Genomic DNA, 14,808 nt, shown 5'->3' with positions numbered 1-14,808 from the left:
CATCGTTATCCGGTCCAGACTTAAGCAAACATTTCACACTTTTAGTAAATGCTACACAAAAGTATTAAAACTAATCTACTGTCTTATAACACGCCCATTGCAAAAAATGTATATGGTGGTTTCATCATGTGATATGACTGTACTCTTAATATCAGCACCAAACTCACCACAAAACCTAATGGTATTAAAAGTACCCGTTTATGTTGACACCTATCATTGTGAGTGGCACCACGAACAGACACCACCACAGTAAACTTGTAATTGATTACAAGGGTTGTAACCGTGCCTGTAGTCTTTGTGGTATAGACAATTGGTCTTCTTTAATAAAACCAATAAAAAATTGTCTTACATGTCATGCATAATTATGATCTACAAGAATTCTCTTGAGTTATCTACAAATCTTAAGTTAAAATTATTCTAAATAATGTTTTTTTATAATTTGAAGCATCTCATCAGTGACTGTCTTACTTTGTTTCTGTTTACACGTCAAATAATGTTTTTAGTTTAGAATTAACTACTTATTTGTATTACTATTTCATAATCAGCTCCAATGAGTCTATCAGCTTTTAAATATTAATTCCTAAAATTCATTGAGTCGTACACGCACGCACGCAGGAACGAATGAACGTATTAACTCACGTTCACGCACAGATATACGCACATAAACTTATTTAACTTTTGGGTCTAGAATATATACATTAGTGTCAAATAAAATAAATCGATAACGATTTTTGCACATGTCTAAAAAAATGTGCAATGCTATTGATGTCCTTTTATCAAAACGATGTTTTAAATGTCCATCTCAGCATTTGTTAATAATTATAAAGTCGATATCTTTACTATTTATGATTCAGAAATCCAACTTTTGTACAATTTTTGAGACCTTAATTTCACTGATAATCCGTTTTTGTCTTTCTTCTTCTCGTGCACGGCGACGACGCTCCAAATAAATGTTAAGTGTATAAAGAAAAGGGTTGAGAGCAGAGTTGACGGGTAAAATAAAAATAGCCATCGCCACGTTGACCTCTCCTGCCACGGCAACATCGTACGACGCCAGAATTCCCGTCAAACCCACAGGAAACCAGCAAAGAAAGTCCGACATCACTACGGTGACTAGACGGCGGGCTATGGTGATGTCGTTAACAGCTTTGGATGTGTTGGACACAGACATGGAGCTTGAGCGAATAGACCAGTAAATTAGCACCTGACCCACAAAAATAAGAACAAAGCAAATAAAATTAAAGACAACTAGAACGATAAAAGAATATTTACGACCAGGAAATTCTACCCTCGATGTAGGAAGGGGAATACAAATGCTAGTCTGGCTGTAAAACTGCCAGTGTGACGTCATCGGTAGACAGGGGGTTACCGCTAGGACAAGACCTGCCACCCACACTACCCCGCATGTCAGCTGTGCTGAACGTCTTCTAAAATGGAAGGAACTAAAAGGAAAATGAAGAACCAAAAAGCGGTCAACAGTGATCAAGAAGATCATCAGAACAGACACCTCCATGGACAACAAACACACAAAACCTGTGACCTTGCACAAGTGGCTGTTCCTCCAGCTCACGTCCTCCCACACGTAAGCCCCTCGGTACCTGTGGTCAGCTATTCCGATGATCAACAGATACACACCCATCAGAAAGTCCGCCACGCACAAGTTGGACACGAAGACGTCATAGCCCACGTTGCCTGTTGTTTTGTGGAAGATCAAGCGGTAAAGCAACGTGCCGACATTTCCCAGTAACGATAACGAGGCGAAGGTAGCGAGGGCGACGCGGTACACGTTGGAGCGCAGCAGATCGTCACAGGAAGACACTTCGTCCGAAGGAGCGTGACAGTTGAGCACGTTGAAGCCCTTGGGTAGTGTCGCCGGACAGCACAGCTTGTAGTTGTCAGTAAAAACACTCTCAAGTCGCTCTAGTGCCTGAAATATTCCTTTTGGGAAATGGGTGAGAGGGCATTGACGCAGATCGAGCACGTGCAAGTTCATCATGCTAAAAAATCCTTGTCCTGTCACATATTTTATTTGATTACCAGAGACATTAAGAGTCATTAAGGATGGGAAAAATCTCATTATTGCAAAGTCAATTTCTGAGATTCGGACATGAGACACGTCTAAAATTTTAAGAGGACTTGTGTAATTGAAATTGTGGAGGTAGAAGCTTGTTACAGGATTGTTGCTTATCTTCAGAAACACTATATTGTTGAGACCAGCAAAGAACCTGTCACTTATTTCAGTTAACTCATTGTAGCTCAGATCCAGAGAGCGCAGATTAGGCAAAACCACTTCATGCAGTTTAGTCAGATTACAACGGACCAGACTGAGATGAACGAGAAAAGTGTTGTTCCACAGGTCAGCGAGGGTCATCAAGGTGTCGCTGCCATACAGATATCGAAGGTTAGAATAGTCAGCGGCACGGAAAGTATCCGAGCAAATGAAGGCCAGACCGTAGCAGACACAACTGTGTGGACAGGTGTCGTTACACAGTAGTTCGTCATCGCGTTGAGGACAATGGTACACCCCGTCACACACGTGACTCTCGTCAACACACACCTGAGACTGACGGCAGCGGTAAAAGTCGGGACACGTGTACCTGTCGCATTCCGCCTCGTCTTCATGATCAGGACAGTCGTACAGCCCGTTACAACGGAGGAAGACAGGAAGACAAACCTGGTGAAGACTGGCGCACATGAAGTGGGAAACAGGACAAGTAAACGTCGACATGTCAGACATGTAATCAGTCAACATCAGCAGTCCCTCTCGATAATCAAGTCTAGTAGATGTGGGAATGAGGTCTTCGAGGACAATTGTTGAGATAAGATTTGTGTGACACAGGTATTCGTCTTCATCGTTATCACAGTCTGCTTGATTATTACAGATCATCGTGTGATCAACACACTGCAAAAACAATGTAATGCTTCAATATTATACTTTTCTCTTATTTTAAGTGCTGAAATAAAAATTAAACTGATTTTTAGTACGTGTATATTACAGGTGATTTTCTTCTAATGTAAAGCAGCGAGAGCGGTGTTAATAAATTTTGTAAGAGTTAACCAGCAAAAGGTGTGAATTTCAAGGACTAGTTTCTTAAATATGAAGGTTTGTGGTGAAAAATAAGCGTTGCAATGTATTACACTAACAAATTTTATTTAGGCATTTTACTTTTCACATTTTACTTCTAGAAATAGTTCTGTGCAAGCCGCCCTTAAATAACAGAGGTTGTCGTTAAGAAACATTTCTTTAATGTAATAAAGCATGATAAAAGTTTTTATTCCAAAAGCGGTTTTTGTATTTGTGGCCAGGTAGGTAGTTGTGTTGAAACCTATACTTCAGCCGACAATCACGACACTCCCATGACTTTCCCTTAAAAGTATTGCTCCGCCTGCCCGTAGTCCTACCCGTTCGATCCGCTAACCACGTCAGAGAGTAACGACCTGGCGACACAGAGTCGAGCCTGAGTGCTGTCCCAGTCCAGGGACACACGTGGTGTCTTTGACGACTGCAATGCCACGAACAGCCGCCCAATGAATACCACCTTCAAGCAAAGTTCCGAGAATGACCTCCCTACTAGCCCTCCGCCCCGCCTGCAGTTGCGTAGTGGACAGGTGACTAACCCGCACTACCCGTCAACATGGCGGACAGGAGTGTGAGCCCCTAAGGCGTTCATCTCTTCATAGGCGCTTCTGCCAGCCTGCTGGTCCCGCTTACATGATGGGCCTTATGTATTTACACACATAATTACCCCCTCAGACTTTACTGGGTTAAAACAATGTATCCCACTGCTGTCCGATGCGCGTTTTCTAGGTCAGGCCTCAAGTGATTGCTACTTCTCCATTTAAGTCACCACATGACAGTTAATAAAAATATCATTTTCATCACAACTATAAGTAAATAATTCGTCTGAAGCTAACGTTAGTATCTATAACTAAAGTCCAATTAACTGATATTCAAAAACAAACACAAACCTTGTTTCCGCTGCAAAGTACAGATAAGGGTCTGTTGCATGGCGCAAACTTGCAGAAATCTTCGTCACTTTTGTCTTTACAGTCAGGCCGATGGTCACACACGAGTGTGTAAGGGACACTATCCTCACCCCCACAATTAAAAGACGGCGGAAGTGGCGTCAGTGGTGCGGAACAGGAAGGCGTGGCGCCAGACTTATTGGACCAACAGGAAGAGACGTCATCACAAGCCAGGAAGACGTGAGTGAAGTGATTGGCCGGACACCGTATGTACGCAGCCTGTTGAATAGTGGGATGTGTGAATTGTAGACACAGCAACTGTCCGCTATATAGACCGTTGGTACTTACTGGTAGACACAACACTCACCTGTTGAATACCTAGCAATACAGCAACACATAGTGTAACTTTATTTGTATTGTACCTTCAAACATTAAAGTATCATGCTTTTTATTTAACGTGAAAATATATATCTATGGATGTATCCTCTTCTCATTTCTTGTCTTGTTTCAGACGTTTTAGTCGTAAGGGAGACAGAATGAGACACATTAGAGGCAAACGTACGCCAGGGGGCTGGCCATGCGCCTGAGTGAGAAGCCTGTCCACTTTTCACTTGGTTGACTATTCATGCTTATCTTTGAGAGCTTGGCACTGCCTCAATCTTCCTGGGAAGGTGATGTAATATATAAATACAGGTCACAAAATAAGTAGATATTAGTCTCCCCTACCAGCCAAGATAAAAAAAAGCAACAGTAAGTAAACCATCATGTAGCTCACATGGACGTGGATACAGCTTACGACCGTTACTTACATTTGAGAGTCTGTACCCAGATTGATTTGTGGAGATTACTGGCACCTGGGTGTGATGATGTTGTCTAGGAGCGCCTGAAAGCTGGCATAAGCGACAAGTAATGGCTAATGTCTTCTCACAATAACTTTTCGTTAAAGAAAACGAAAAGAATCCATACCCAGCAGAACTCGCTTCGAAAAGAAAGCAGTCTTGTTTACCCGTGCTATAATGTGTATTTCGGGTATGTGCAATAGTCTTGTCAAGCCATTGTGCGTTATGTTTATACCTGGAAATGTAAAACAATAGATTTATCATTTGTTTAGCAGGTATGCAATTTTATTGAAATGTATGTCCTTAGCTTTGAAACCACAGTCAAAATGAAACTATAAATTATCTGAAAACAAGTGTGCTTACATTGGCGATTGTACATGCGATACTGTCATCAGACCAATGGCACTCCTGGTCTTCAGGTTAAACCTTCGCAACAATTGCCGGCAGACGGCCTTTCATCTTTGTTGTACTCAGACTGACCAGTTGTCCTCCTCGTTGTTGACACCATTCGCTCTCATTGTACCAGGACGAATATATCACACCTACTCGCGAAATACCAAGACACATACCGTCAACCTGAAATATTCCTTGCTTGAATGTACCATCAGCTTGCCAGCATCCACCTTCTGCTTCCCTGTCGTGAACAGTCAAAGTCGAAGATACAAGGAACACCTTGCCACATTTCCGGCCAGTCGCTAACCGAGCAGTTCCACCTGTCTCCTGACAGCTCAACAGGTGGTTGTGAGATGTGATGAAAGTCAAATGTTAGTGCAAAGTCTTTATCCGAAGATATATGATAACTGAAAAATTCTATGAGTACCCACCCAGAGTCAAAAGCTAGAGCACTGCATACATTAACCGGTGATTTGCATAACTCGATCATTACGGTGTTGTTTTTTGTACGGAAGGTCACGTGATCCCTGGTTTTATCGTAGTTTAGGCAAGAATAACGATGAAGGATAAAACGAACTACAACAATGTGGTCGTCTGGAGCCCGTAGAAGTAGAGATGTTTTCACAAAGGGTGGATTGAGTTCGACGATATTCCAGTTTTTCATTTCGATTTTTCCTGAAAAATATGTGATAATAAAATGCGCAATTTGTTAGAGAAACATTTTTAAAAACAAATTTGTAAGTCTTTAAAAAATATCGTAACATGTCAATTTATTTAAATCTAAGCGTTTTGTGTATCACTCTTCCACTGTCTAAACAAAACGTGAGGACCTCTGTTAAATATCTGTTTAATAGTATTAAAAGTGTAATAACATTGTTACTAGTTATGACCTGTCAGGATCAATTCTAAAATTTTAATATTATCAATAAGCTTTTCTCTATCACTGTCACACACAAACGCACGCACCAACGCACATACACATGTATACATAAGAAAACACACAACACAAACAACGCAAATATAATACAGATACCGACATAAGAAGTAAAAGAGATAAATGCTACAAGCTACTAAAACTATTTCCGGAAAGGAAAGTGTGAAGAACTTTCTCACTACGCACAATGTTAAGAAACTACACCACGTGATCTACATGTCAAAACCTCAAACACTGGCCGCGGGGAACTAGGCACGTGTGTGACAGCCATGATGTCTCCATCACTACCCACATCATCATCCTGCAGCTACATGCGATGTTCACACGTCAGTCGTTATGAACACGTGAACACACCTCACGAGCAAACAAGATGGCGGCGTAAATCAAAATAACAAAAGAAGATTTATACAAACACAGATTAATTGCCGGAAATAACCTCTGAGTCTCATGTGTCGGACATTATTGAAAGGTCTGCGCGATAACAAAGGAAAAGAGTGATGTTTAGCGAAGGTGAATAATAATGATACATGATTAAAAAAAAAAATACGGCGATAGCTATAGACTATAGAGAGTCCTTCCCTAATATTTTAGCATCCAAATCAACATTGAAAATAAGTCGCGTATATGTATAAATTATTTATTATTAGCGTTTCCAATGCAGTTATTTCTAAACCTTTTTTTCTGGGCATGCGAAGTTATTTATTGCTGTAAATAGCTTGAGTTTTTTTTTTCATATTCTATCGCTGTGATAACGACTTGGTAATGTCACAAATAGTTAGTTCCAATTATTATTATTGTTATTATTTGCACGGCAGTACGTTTTGTATAAAGCTTTTGATTTGACCATAATACTATTACTATAATCATTATCATCATTAACATCGTCTTAATCATCATTATTCTATTTAAATTGAAAATTTAAGATCAACAATACTAGGTCAGTACAAACATGTGTTCCTCTAATTAGTTATTTTTTTAAGGTTTTATGCAATGTTGTCTAAGACTCTTCATTCTATTGCATTCAATATAAAGACGACTAAAGTAACATACCTGATGTTGAAGTATTAAAGGTGATTTCAAACTGTGGGCGACTGGTTTCTGGAAGTGTAGTGATGTTCATGTACATGGTGAAGCCGTGTCCTCCAATAAAGTGTGTCTTAGCGAAGGTCAAATGAAAGGTCACTAAATGGGAATAGGTAACAAATGGGGATGGTAATAGGCTGACATTGCCAGTGAACAGAGTCACATTGGAGTCGTCCAGCAGGGTGATGTTTTCACGCTCATTATTGCTAATTGTTTTAAATATCTTCACGACAGCCACCATCCCTCGTGGAACACTAAGCTCCAGGTCACAAAAGCAATCACCAAGTGACAAAATATTATGAAATTCCGGTGGAATAAATGACCAGCGAACAGTAGCCTTACTATCGGTCACGTGATACCTCACACGACGGTTAGTACAGTTTCTGAATTCTAAATTAAAATAAGACCATCCATCAACTGTCCGTGTGTTGTGAGACGTGTTGTGTACTGTTACCGTACCTAACATCTCGGTAACAGAGTTGTTACTTACAGCAGCAAACATCCGTGTGACCGTGTCACCATGGTTACTAACCGCCGGTGAGTGTGGACTCGTACTGTACGTGTGATTACCACGAGTAGAACCTAAGGAATGTTGGCTCCGGGGCTGTGTGGCCCTGTGTGCAGTCATGTCTGCCTCCCCTAACCTGACGAGATTCGTTGTAATACTGAAATCTTCAGCAGATAAGCTGGATGAAAAATAAAAGAAAAGTAGGCTAATGATCGATGGTATGAACCTGCCCATTACGCGGTGATCTCTTGTATGTTTGAAAATTGAAAAAAGCCTATAAAGCAAGTATTTTGTTCTTAGTCACTACTCCATAACCTCCTTGAAAGATCTGTTAGGATCGAGGACAGCAGCAGACATCCATCTAATTATATTATTTAGTCAGTAAACCTCTTGCCTTTTAACAGATTCTTCAGACAATATTCAATAATTATTTCCCTGTTTAAAAAAAAAATTTAAAAAAGATTTTTCTTTATTTTAAGAGAAAAATACTATTTTGCGTACAACAGTGTCAAAAAAGCTTCTTGTGACTGAAACCCATGTGGTCCACAATTAGTTTCCTCCTTTGCATTAAAATGTTTTTGTCGCTTTTTCATGATCTAAAAGAAACTCCAATTCCTCGTATTACATTTAAAGAATCCTTTTGTGCTAAATAATTCTATTTGAAAGGGAAAAGAAACTAAAAGAAAAATATTCTAAAGTTACTGTGGGAAGTAAAAAAATCCTTGTAGTGAATACATTTTTACCGATAGAATAGTGAATTAAAAAGATGCATTTCACTCATCTCCCGTGTTGAACAAAAAAGCTTAAATTTCCACTTTTATGTTTCTTTGTCAACGGGAGGTGGTGCAGTTAGTGAATGAGAGCTGTCTCAGAGAAAGAAGGGGTGGGTAAGAAAAGAGTGGGGGAGGTATCCTGATTGGCTGGGAGGAAGAATCACGAGCGAAGTTTGTGGATAAATACCCGGCATCCGACTGTAGTCTCGCAGAAAAGCATCAGAAGCAGCTCAGCGTGTTGTGTACAGCTTTAAAAAAAAAAAAAAAAAAAACTATCTCGCCTTGTCCAGATCCGATAGCTGTTGCAAAGCTGTTGATGTGTTTGTGAGAAGGTTGAGAAAGACAAGTAAGAGAGAGAGAGGTGAGTGTGAGTGAGACTTAGACAGAGGAAGAGAAGGACAGACGGAGAGAAGACATTAAAGGTGCAGGCGTGTTTCGCTGTTTCTCTTTATTTGATTGAATCGATCCTTCAAATGTCAGATTTTCTCGGGCTCACCTGTTTGCTAAACGTGCCATAATACGAACAACTCGCAGTTTGTACTAAATAATCTTCGTATATTTGCTTCAGTCCGTTGCAAAGTGTCAATCTATTCGATTCGACACACAATAAAATGCAAGCACTACCTGGAAAAAAAGAAAAAAAGTGCATCTAGCAACAGCACAGCAGCTGACCACAGCTGACAAGTGTTGCCTTGTTCGTTGGAAACACGTTGGTAAACAATGTAATAACACAAATCGCAGGTGATTCGCTGCACGATAGACTGACAGCTGCTAAGGTGAGTTTCGTACTTTTGTCATTTGTTACATTTCTAGAAAACTATTTCTTTGCAATTTTGTGTTTGATTTAACGTACTTGTCCCCTTAGTTGCCTGAATAACAACTGCTACTCTCATTGTCTACTCTTCGTCTTGCACCATTTTAAACACTTCTTAGAGGTGATGTTCTCGCAGGATGACTCTCTAACTTTTCACCAGTCTGTGAGGCTGAAGTAAAGACGATTAGTCCGAAACTAAACCATTATTTATCTTCTATTCGCCATCATCACGTTTGTTTATTCTTCCGTTATTCAAGTGTTGTTTGTTTGTTCTTTTGTCCCTCTTACGTTGTCCGTGTCTGGTTCTTAAGCGCTAAGAGAGTTTTCTTTACGATTGTGAGTTTTCTCTATACAAATATAATTAGACACCATTCTGTCTCTAGAACTAGAGACCTCGCTACTTGTACAACCCCTGGAAACTGTTTATGAGCTTAAGGGGAATACCATAGTGGATAATCAGCCTCCAGATGATGTTCCTGTCTACACTGTCAAATATCTTCTTAACATCCACAAAAGTTATATAAAGGGAGGATGGCTACTCTTTAAACTTCTCAATGATGATATCTAAAGATTACTCCACAACTCCTGTCTTGAGAACACGTGTGATATACATGAAGTTTACCTAGACGAGACATGAAGCCAGGACACATGTATGTAGTAGTTTTATTTGCACTCTAAAAAGCCAAAAACTTTAGCGAGTTAACAGTATGATTAAGATTGTAGATGAATAACAAATTAAAGTTTACAGTAGAGTGCAAAGAGTTCGCTCCCGCAAATCTTCATCTTGTCCAGAATTGACTGAAGAGATCATTAGTGAACGAACTGTTCAAGCGTAGGCAAGGGGAAAAAAGAAGAAAGATCAACGATGGAGGAAAGGCACAGATTGAAGAAACAAACAATTAAAAACAGTTCTTAGACTCGGCATGGAAAGGGAACATCACTTCTCCATCTCATGCGAAGAAAGCCAGAAAAATTTCGACTTCTTTATTAAGAGAACACTTATTTGTTTTCAAAAGAAATACATACAAGCCTCGCCAATCATGTATTTAGCCTGTTACATAAAATAATACCCGTTTTACAATTCTATCGTCTCTACTCCTCAATATTCCATATTAATTTGTTTAATTCCTAAGCGCGTCAATTAAGTTTATTTTTGCTTATCGCTGTTTGAGAGTTTTCTGAAAAGACATCTTGACAAACAGAACACGTCAGCTAACTAAGGGACACACGAAGAGCTCTTTGTCCCCGCGGCTGCGGTAGTCCGTTCTGCACAGGTGAACGCAGCGGACAATGACCGCGAATGAAATTTCGACCGGTATTTTTAAAACATTATATTTAAGATCCTACAATAAAAACAACTATCTGTGACACTCCGTTTAAAAGATCATTTAAAACACATTTACGTGGTGTAAAATTTAACAAACATACGTTTTGTTTTCTTGTAGTAAAATTAACTGAAAGACTGTAACTGTCTCGGACAGAGAACTCACAAATCGGAACGTAGGTCAAAAATTCGACAATCAGAAAAAATATTTATAAAATATATATACACACAGACAAATACAAAACATGCATATATTTTATGAGAATACGCCTTTGAATTTAAATATTACTTACTTATTTCTTCTCATTTTCGGTTGTTTGAGTACAAATCCACCTCGAATTGAGTAACCGGCAACGAATGTCAACATGGCGCTCATGTAAACAAACATTCACGTAGTTTTAACACCAGAAAATACCTGATTGGTTGATTTTTTCATCTTATAAAGGGAAGCAATCAAAAGAGAACAATTCCTAAAGGTTCCCGTGTTTTCTCCCTTGTGTATTCGTTCATTTACGCACAGAACTAAAAGCTCAGACTTTAACAGGTAGCGTGATCGGCAGACCGCTGCCGATGCGGGGTCATAGGGCTAGAGCGATGTGTGTGTTCTCTTGTAAAGAAATTAAAGGGATTCTAAGGGCTTGTGATAAGGCTGTGGCGACGGTCAAACGTTTCAAAAATATATTTAGTTACAATTACAGAGCACGAGAGTGATACAGGAGAAATAAATTATTCGTTTCTCACTTAATTACCACTTATTAGCACTATTTCGGTTGCCGATGTTTATAAAAATTGAAAAAATCCAGTGAAATCGACCTTTGTGTCCTTCCGCCGAGTAACCACGATAGCTTCCCGAGATAATCAAGCAGACGAGTCTGGGTGTGACGTCAGAGTCATGTTGTGACGTCAGTCTCTGACAGGAAGTGTCTGTATCTGTATCATTGCGAAGATTTGACGTCGTCTGTTTATTGTATGACGCACTCTGTGTGTAAGGCTTGTAAGGCTCCGTCTTTCGGAAACTGATGAAAAGATAATTTTGAATTTTTTCCATCTTTTCGTGGCAATCGGGTGCAGCACATTCTCGACGCGTGGTTCTCACCATGGAAACCACACGTCATAGGGTCACGTGACGGAGAACTAGACGTCGTGGAAGCAAAAAAAGAGTCCCGTGTCATTTCTCTTATTAAACACAACATTCTACTAAAAACCTTCAACGTTTTCCACACGAACACATATAAATAGACGAGATTCAAATTGATCCTACTCTTTACGCGATTCTCAGCAGTTTTATTTTGCCTTTAGAATCCCTTTAATATATGAAACATCGGATGCTTAGTATATTTAGATATACAAGTCTGTGTAATTTTTTTTCAAAAATAAGATGTTTGAATATCTGATTCATACATATAGCACTGAACCAGTCGTGTGAAGATTACGAACACTTTTTTTTTTACTGTTTTATAAAAAAAGAATTTCCTGCAGCCAGCAATTTGCTGCAACCCATATGCCATGCCATTAATACATAAAAGTATCAGATATGTTTACTTGTTTCCTGTGGATACCATAGTAAATTTAAAACCTGTATAAATACTGTCTTTTAAATGAGATGCGAGATGAATTCAGTTGCTGAAACAAGTCTCTCCCATGAAAGTCAGAAGTGTAATTTTCTTAAAAATAAACGGATAAAAAAATAAGCCAGAGGTATTTATGATGGTATTAGACTGGTGCTGTAAGTGGTGTGGAGAAAAGTAACTATAGGTGCTATGATTCTAACGGTAATTATCAGGCGGTAAAAAAACAGTGAACTGGTGACAACAAATCTTAAGAACAAAATTATTAGATATAATTAGATGACGATTATGTGTAACAGAAAAGCGCTCATAAGCTACGACATGTTTTTGTGAGACAACCTAAAATGTTTTTATTTATCAAGCAGTGGCAATAAGAGAAGACTTTACTTGTCGTCTTCTTGGTGCGGTTTCTGCAGAATGGCTCAACTTGAAGAAAGCTGAGTGCTGCCTCATTTAAATGAGACAAAAATAGGTCAGAATGGTAAGTACACGTGTAAAAATGCACTAGGCTTGTGAAAATAGAAATTAAACATTATTTTTTAGCGTGCGTGCATATGTGTGTGTGTGTTTGTCCAAGATGCTATATAGAGTTTCGAGCTTTCAGAATAGTTTTGCGTTTGGAGCTATAAAATGAATAGGTTTTTAAATGATAAAGAAACTAAATAAATGCTCAAATTAAACTACAGAAAAATTAAGGCTACACCCAAAAACCCAATACAATTCATATAATTTAACGAAAATACCTGAGAACATGCATAAAGGCACTAATATATGTCTAACTTAACAAATTGATAGAGGTCTACAAGCGTAATAAAAAGGCAGAGCTATAAACCAATAAACTAAATTAAACCCAAAACATTTATATAAAAATCGTTTAAAATATTTTTTAAGCGCGCGCTTCGGCTATTAGACAAGATTTGTGAAAACTTATGTCAAAAACATTTTTTTTGTTGTAAAATTTCTTTTGTGTACGCTTTGTTGTTGTTGTTGTTGTTGTTGTTGTTTGTTTGTTTGTTTGTTTTTTTGTTTGTTTGTTTGTTTGATTGTATTATTCTGTTTATTTTTGGTAGCCATGGAAGTAATTTACTCTATAATCAGACATCTTTTGGTGACAAATGCTTTCGACTTCTTTATAAAAACGCTGATTGGTGAATGCGACTCCTTTAGGTCTAGTCCTTCATTTAACTGAAACATTACAGAAATTACAAATCAAAGAAACTTTGCAATTTTGTGTTTAGCTTTGCAGAACACCAGTGCTGCCCCATTCTTGTACTCTGATTTTGTCCCCCTAGAACTTCGACAATTTGTTTTAATTTCAGTGCAGAAATGCACACTTTCTGGACGACCTTCTTGAAAGTGAAGATCATGGGTTTTCGAGCTACATTATTGTGTTTCTAAGATTTATTATATTGTTGACACTGATAGCACATAATATACAATACAAATATTTTCGCTTTCAAAAGAAATCGTTTGCAGTAGTATATCGATAAAGGAACACTGGCACCCTCAAATTTAGGTTTTTAGCAAATTTAGAAGATGAAAGAAAAGACTAATTTGTTACAACCCTTTATCCACACACTGTTCTACTATTTACACTGCTCTACTTATATTAAGTGAATAAGTAGTCAAAAATGTCTCGGTTACATCAAAGAAACAACATTGTTAATAATGGAAAAACAAAAACAATTATCGAAAGTACTGTAGACCAAAACATCTGCAAAACTGTTTATTTTAAGCTTTTTACGAGTTTATTGCAATTATTGCTAAGTGGTTCACACAGAGATAATCTGCATCTTTGATGTGCCGCCAACGATTACAAATACAAACACAGGTCGACTGATAATAGCCAGAGGCAAAAAAAAAATCTTTAACGAGTTATTACCGGTCACTTTGGTCATCTCGGTGGATAGGTGAGCTGTGTCTGATTGGTTCAGAACCCTTCGTTGTGTGCCGTAGCAAAGAAATGATTAGCATCACATGTCATTACATATTCTGTATACGCAACTAACCTCTACTACCGGCTAAGGTAGCTACATCGTTAACATCACCAGGTTGTTTTGTTTACTACTTCGAGATGTTACAAATTAGACACGTGCAACATCTTCTAATTACTACACCCATACGTAAGTTGTTAGACATCACCGTTGTCCGGTCCTGACTGAACTAATAATTTAGCAGTTTTAGTACATGCGACTTAGGAATATTAAAACTTATTCATACGCTTGAATACGAAGATAACAAAATAAAGTTTTATATGCAGGTTGGATCCCGTTATACGATTGCACTATTATATATCAGCTCATGAATGTTAGTAACAGTACCCGTTTTACTTCCCCTAATAGCAGTAAGTGATAGCATTAACAGATTGGAATTTAGGTCTTTAGTCTCTGTTCAGGACGATCAAGCTATCAAATTGTTACAGCATATGAAAACGCACACATACTTTTCATTAGTTTTCTCTTTACAATTATGTATTTGCCTCTAATGAACTAAATCAATTAGGATATTTTTCATATTTCAAACAAAATTCAAAACATTTTTGGAAGCTATATTTTACTTTTCTTTTTATTAAGCGCTGTTTTTAACTTTCTCATTGATAGCGATAA

The 14,808-nt window shown here is 38.3% G+C and overlaps 1 protein-coding gene across 1 annotated transcript; it reads right to left on the bottom strand.

The window, feature by feature from the left end:
* Positions 1–850: 850 nt before the first annotated feature.
* Positions 851–8,147, bottom strand: LOC112575738 (G-protein coupled receptor GRL101-like). Its single transcript, XM_025257744.1, has 4 exons — positions 7,183–8,147; positions 5,779–5,873; positions 1,395–2,902; positions 851–1,175 (listed from the first exon to the last, which is right to left on the bottom strand). The coding sequence occupies exons 1-4, from the start codon at positions 7,955–7,957 to the stop codon at positions 851–853; spliced, it is 2,703 nt and encodes a 900-aa protein (XP_025113529.1). The 5' UTR covers positions 7,958–8,147.
* Between the last annotated feature and the right edge of the window lie 6,661 nt (positions 8,148–14,808).

The sequence above is a fragment of the Pomacea canaliculata genome, linkage group LG11 (genome assembly GCF_003073045.1).
Source record: "Pomacea canaliculata isolate SZHN2017 linkage group LG11, ASM307304v1, whole genome shotgun sequence".
Lineage (NCBI taxonomy): Eukaryota > Metazoa > Mollusca > Gastropoda > Architaenioglossa > Ampullariidae > Pomacea > Pomacea canaliculata.
The sequence above is the reverse complement of the archived record's forward strand: the minus strand, read 5'-3'. Positions and strand labels throughout refer to the sequence as shown.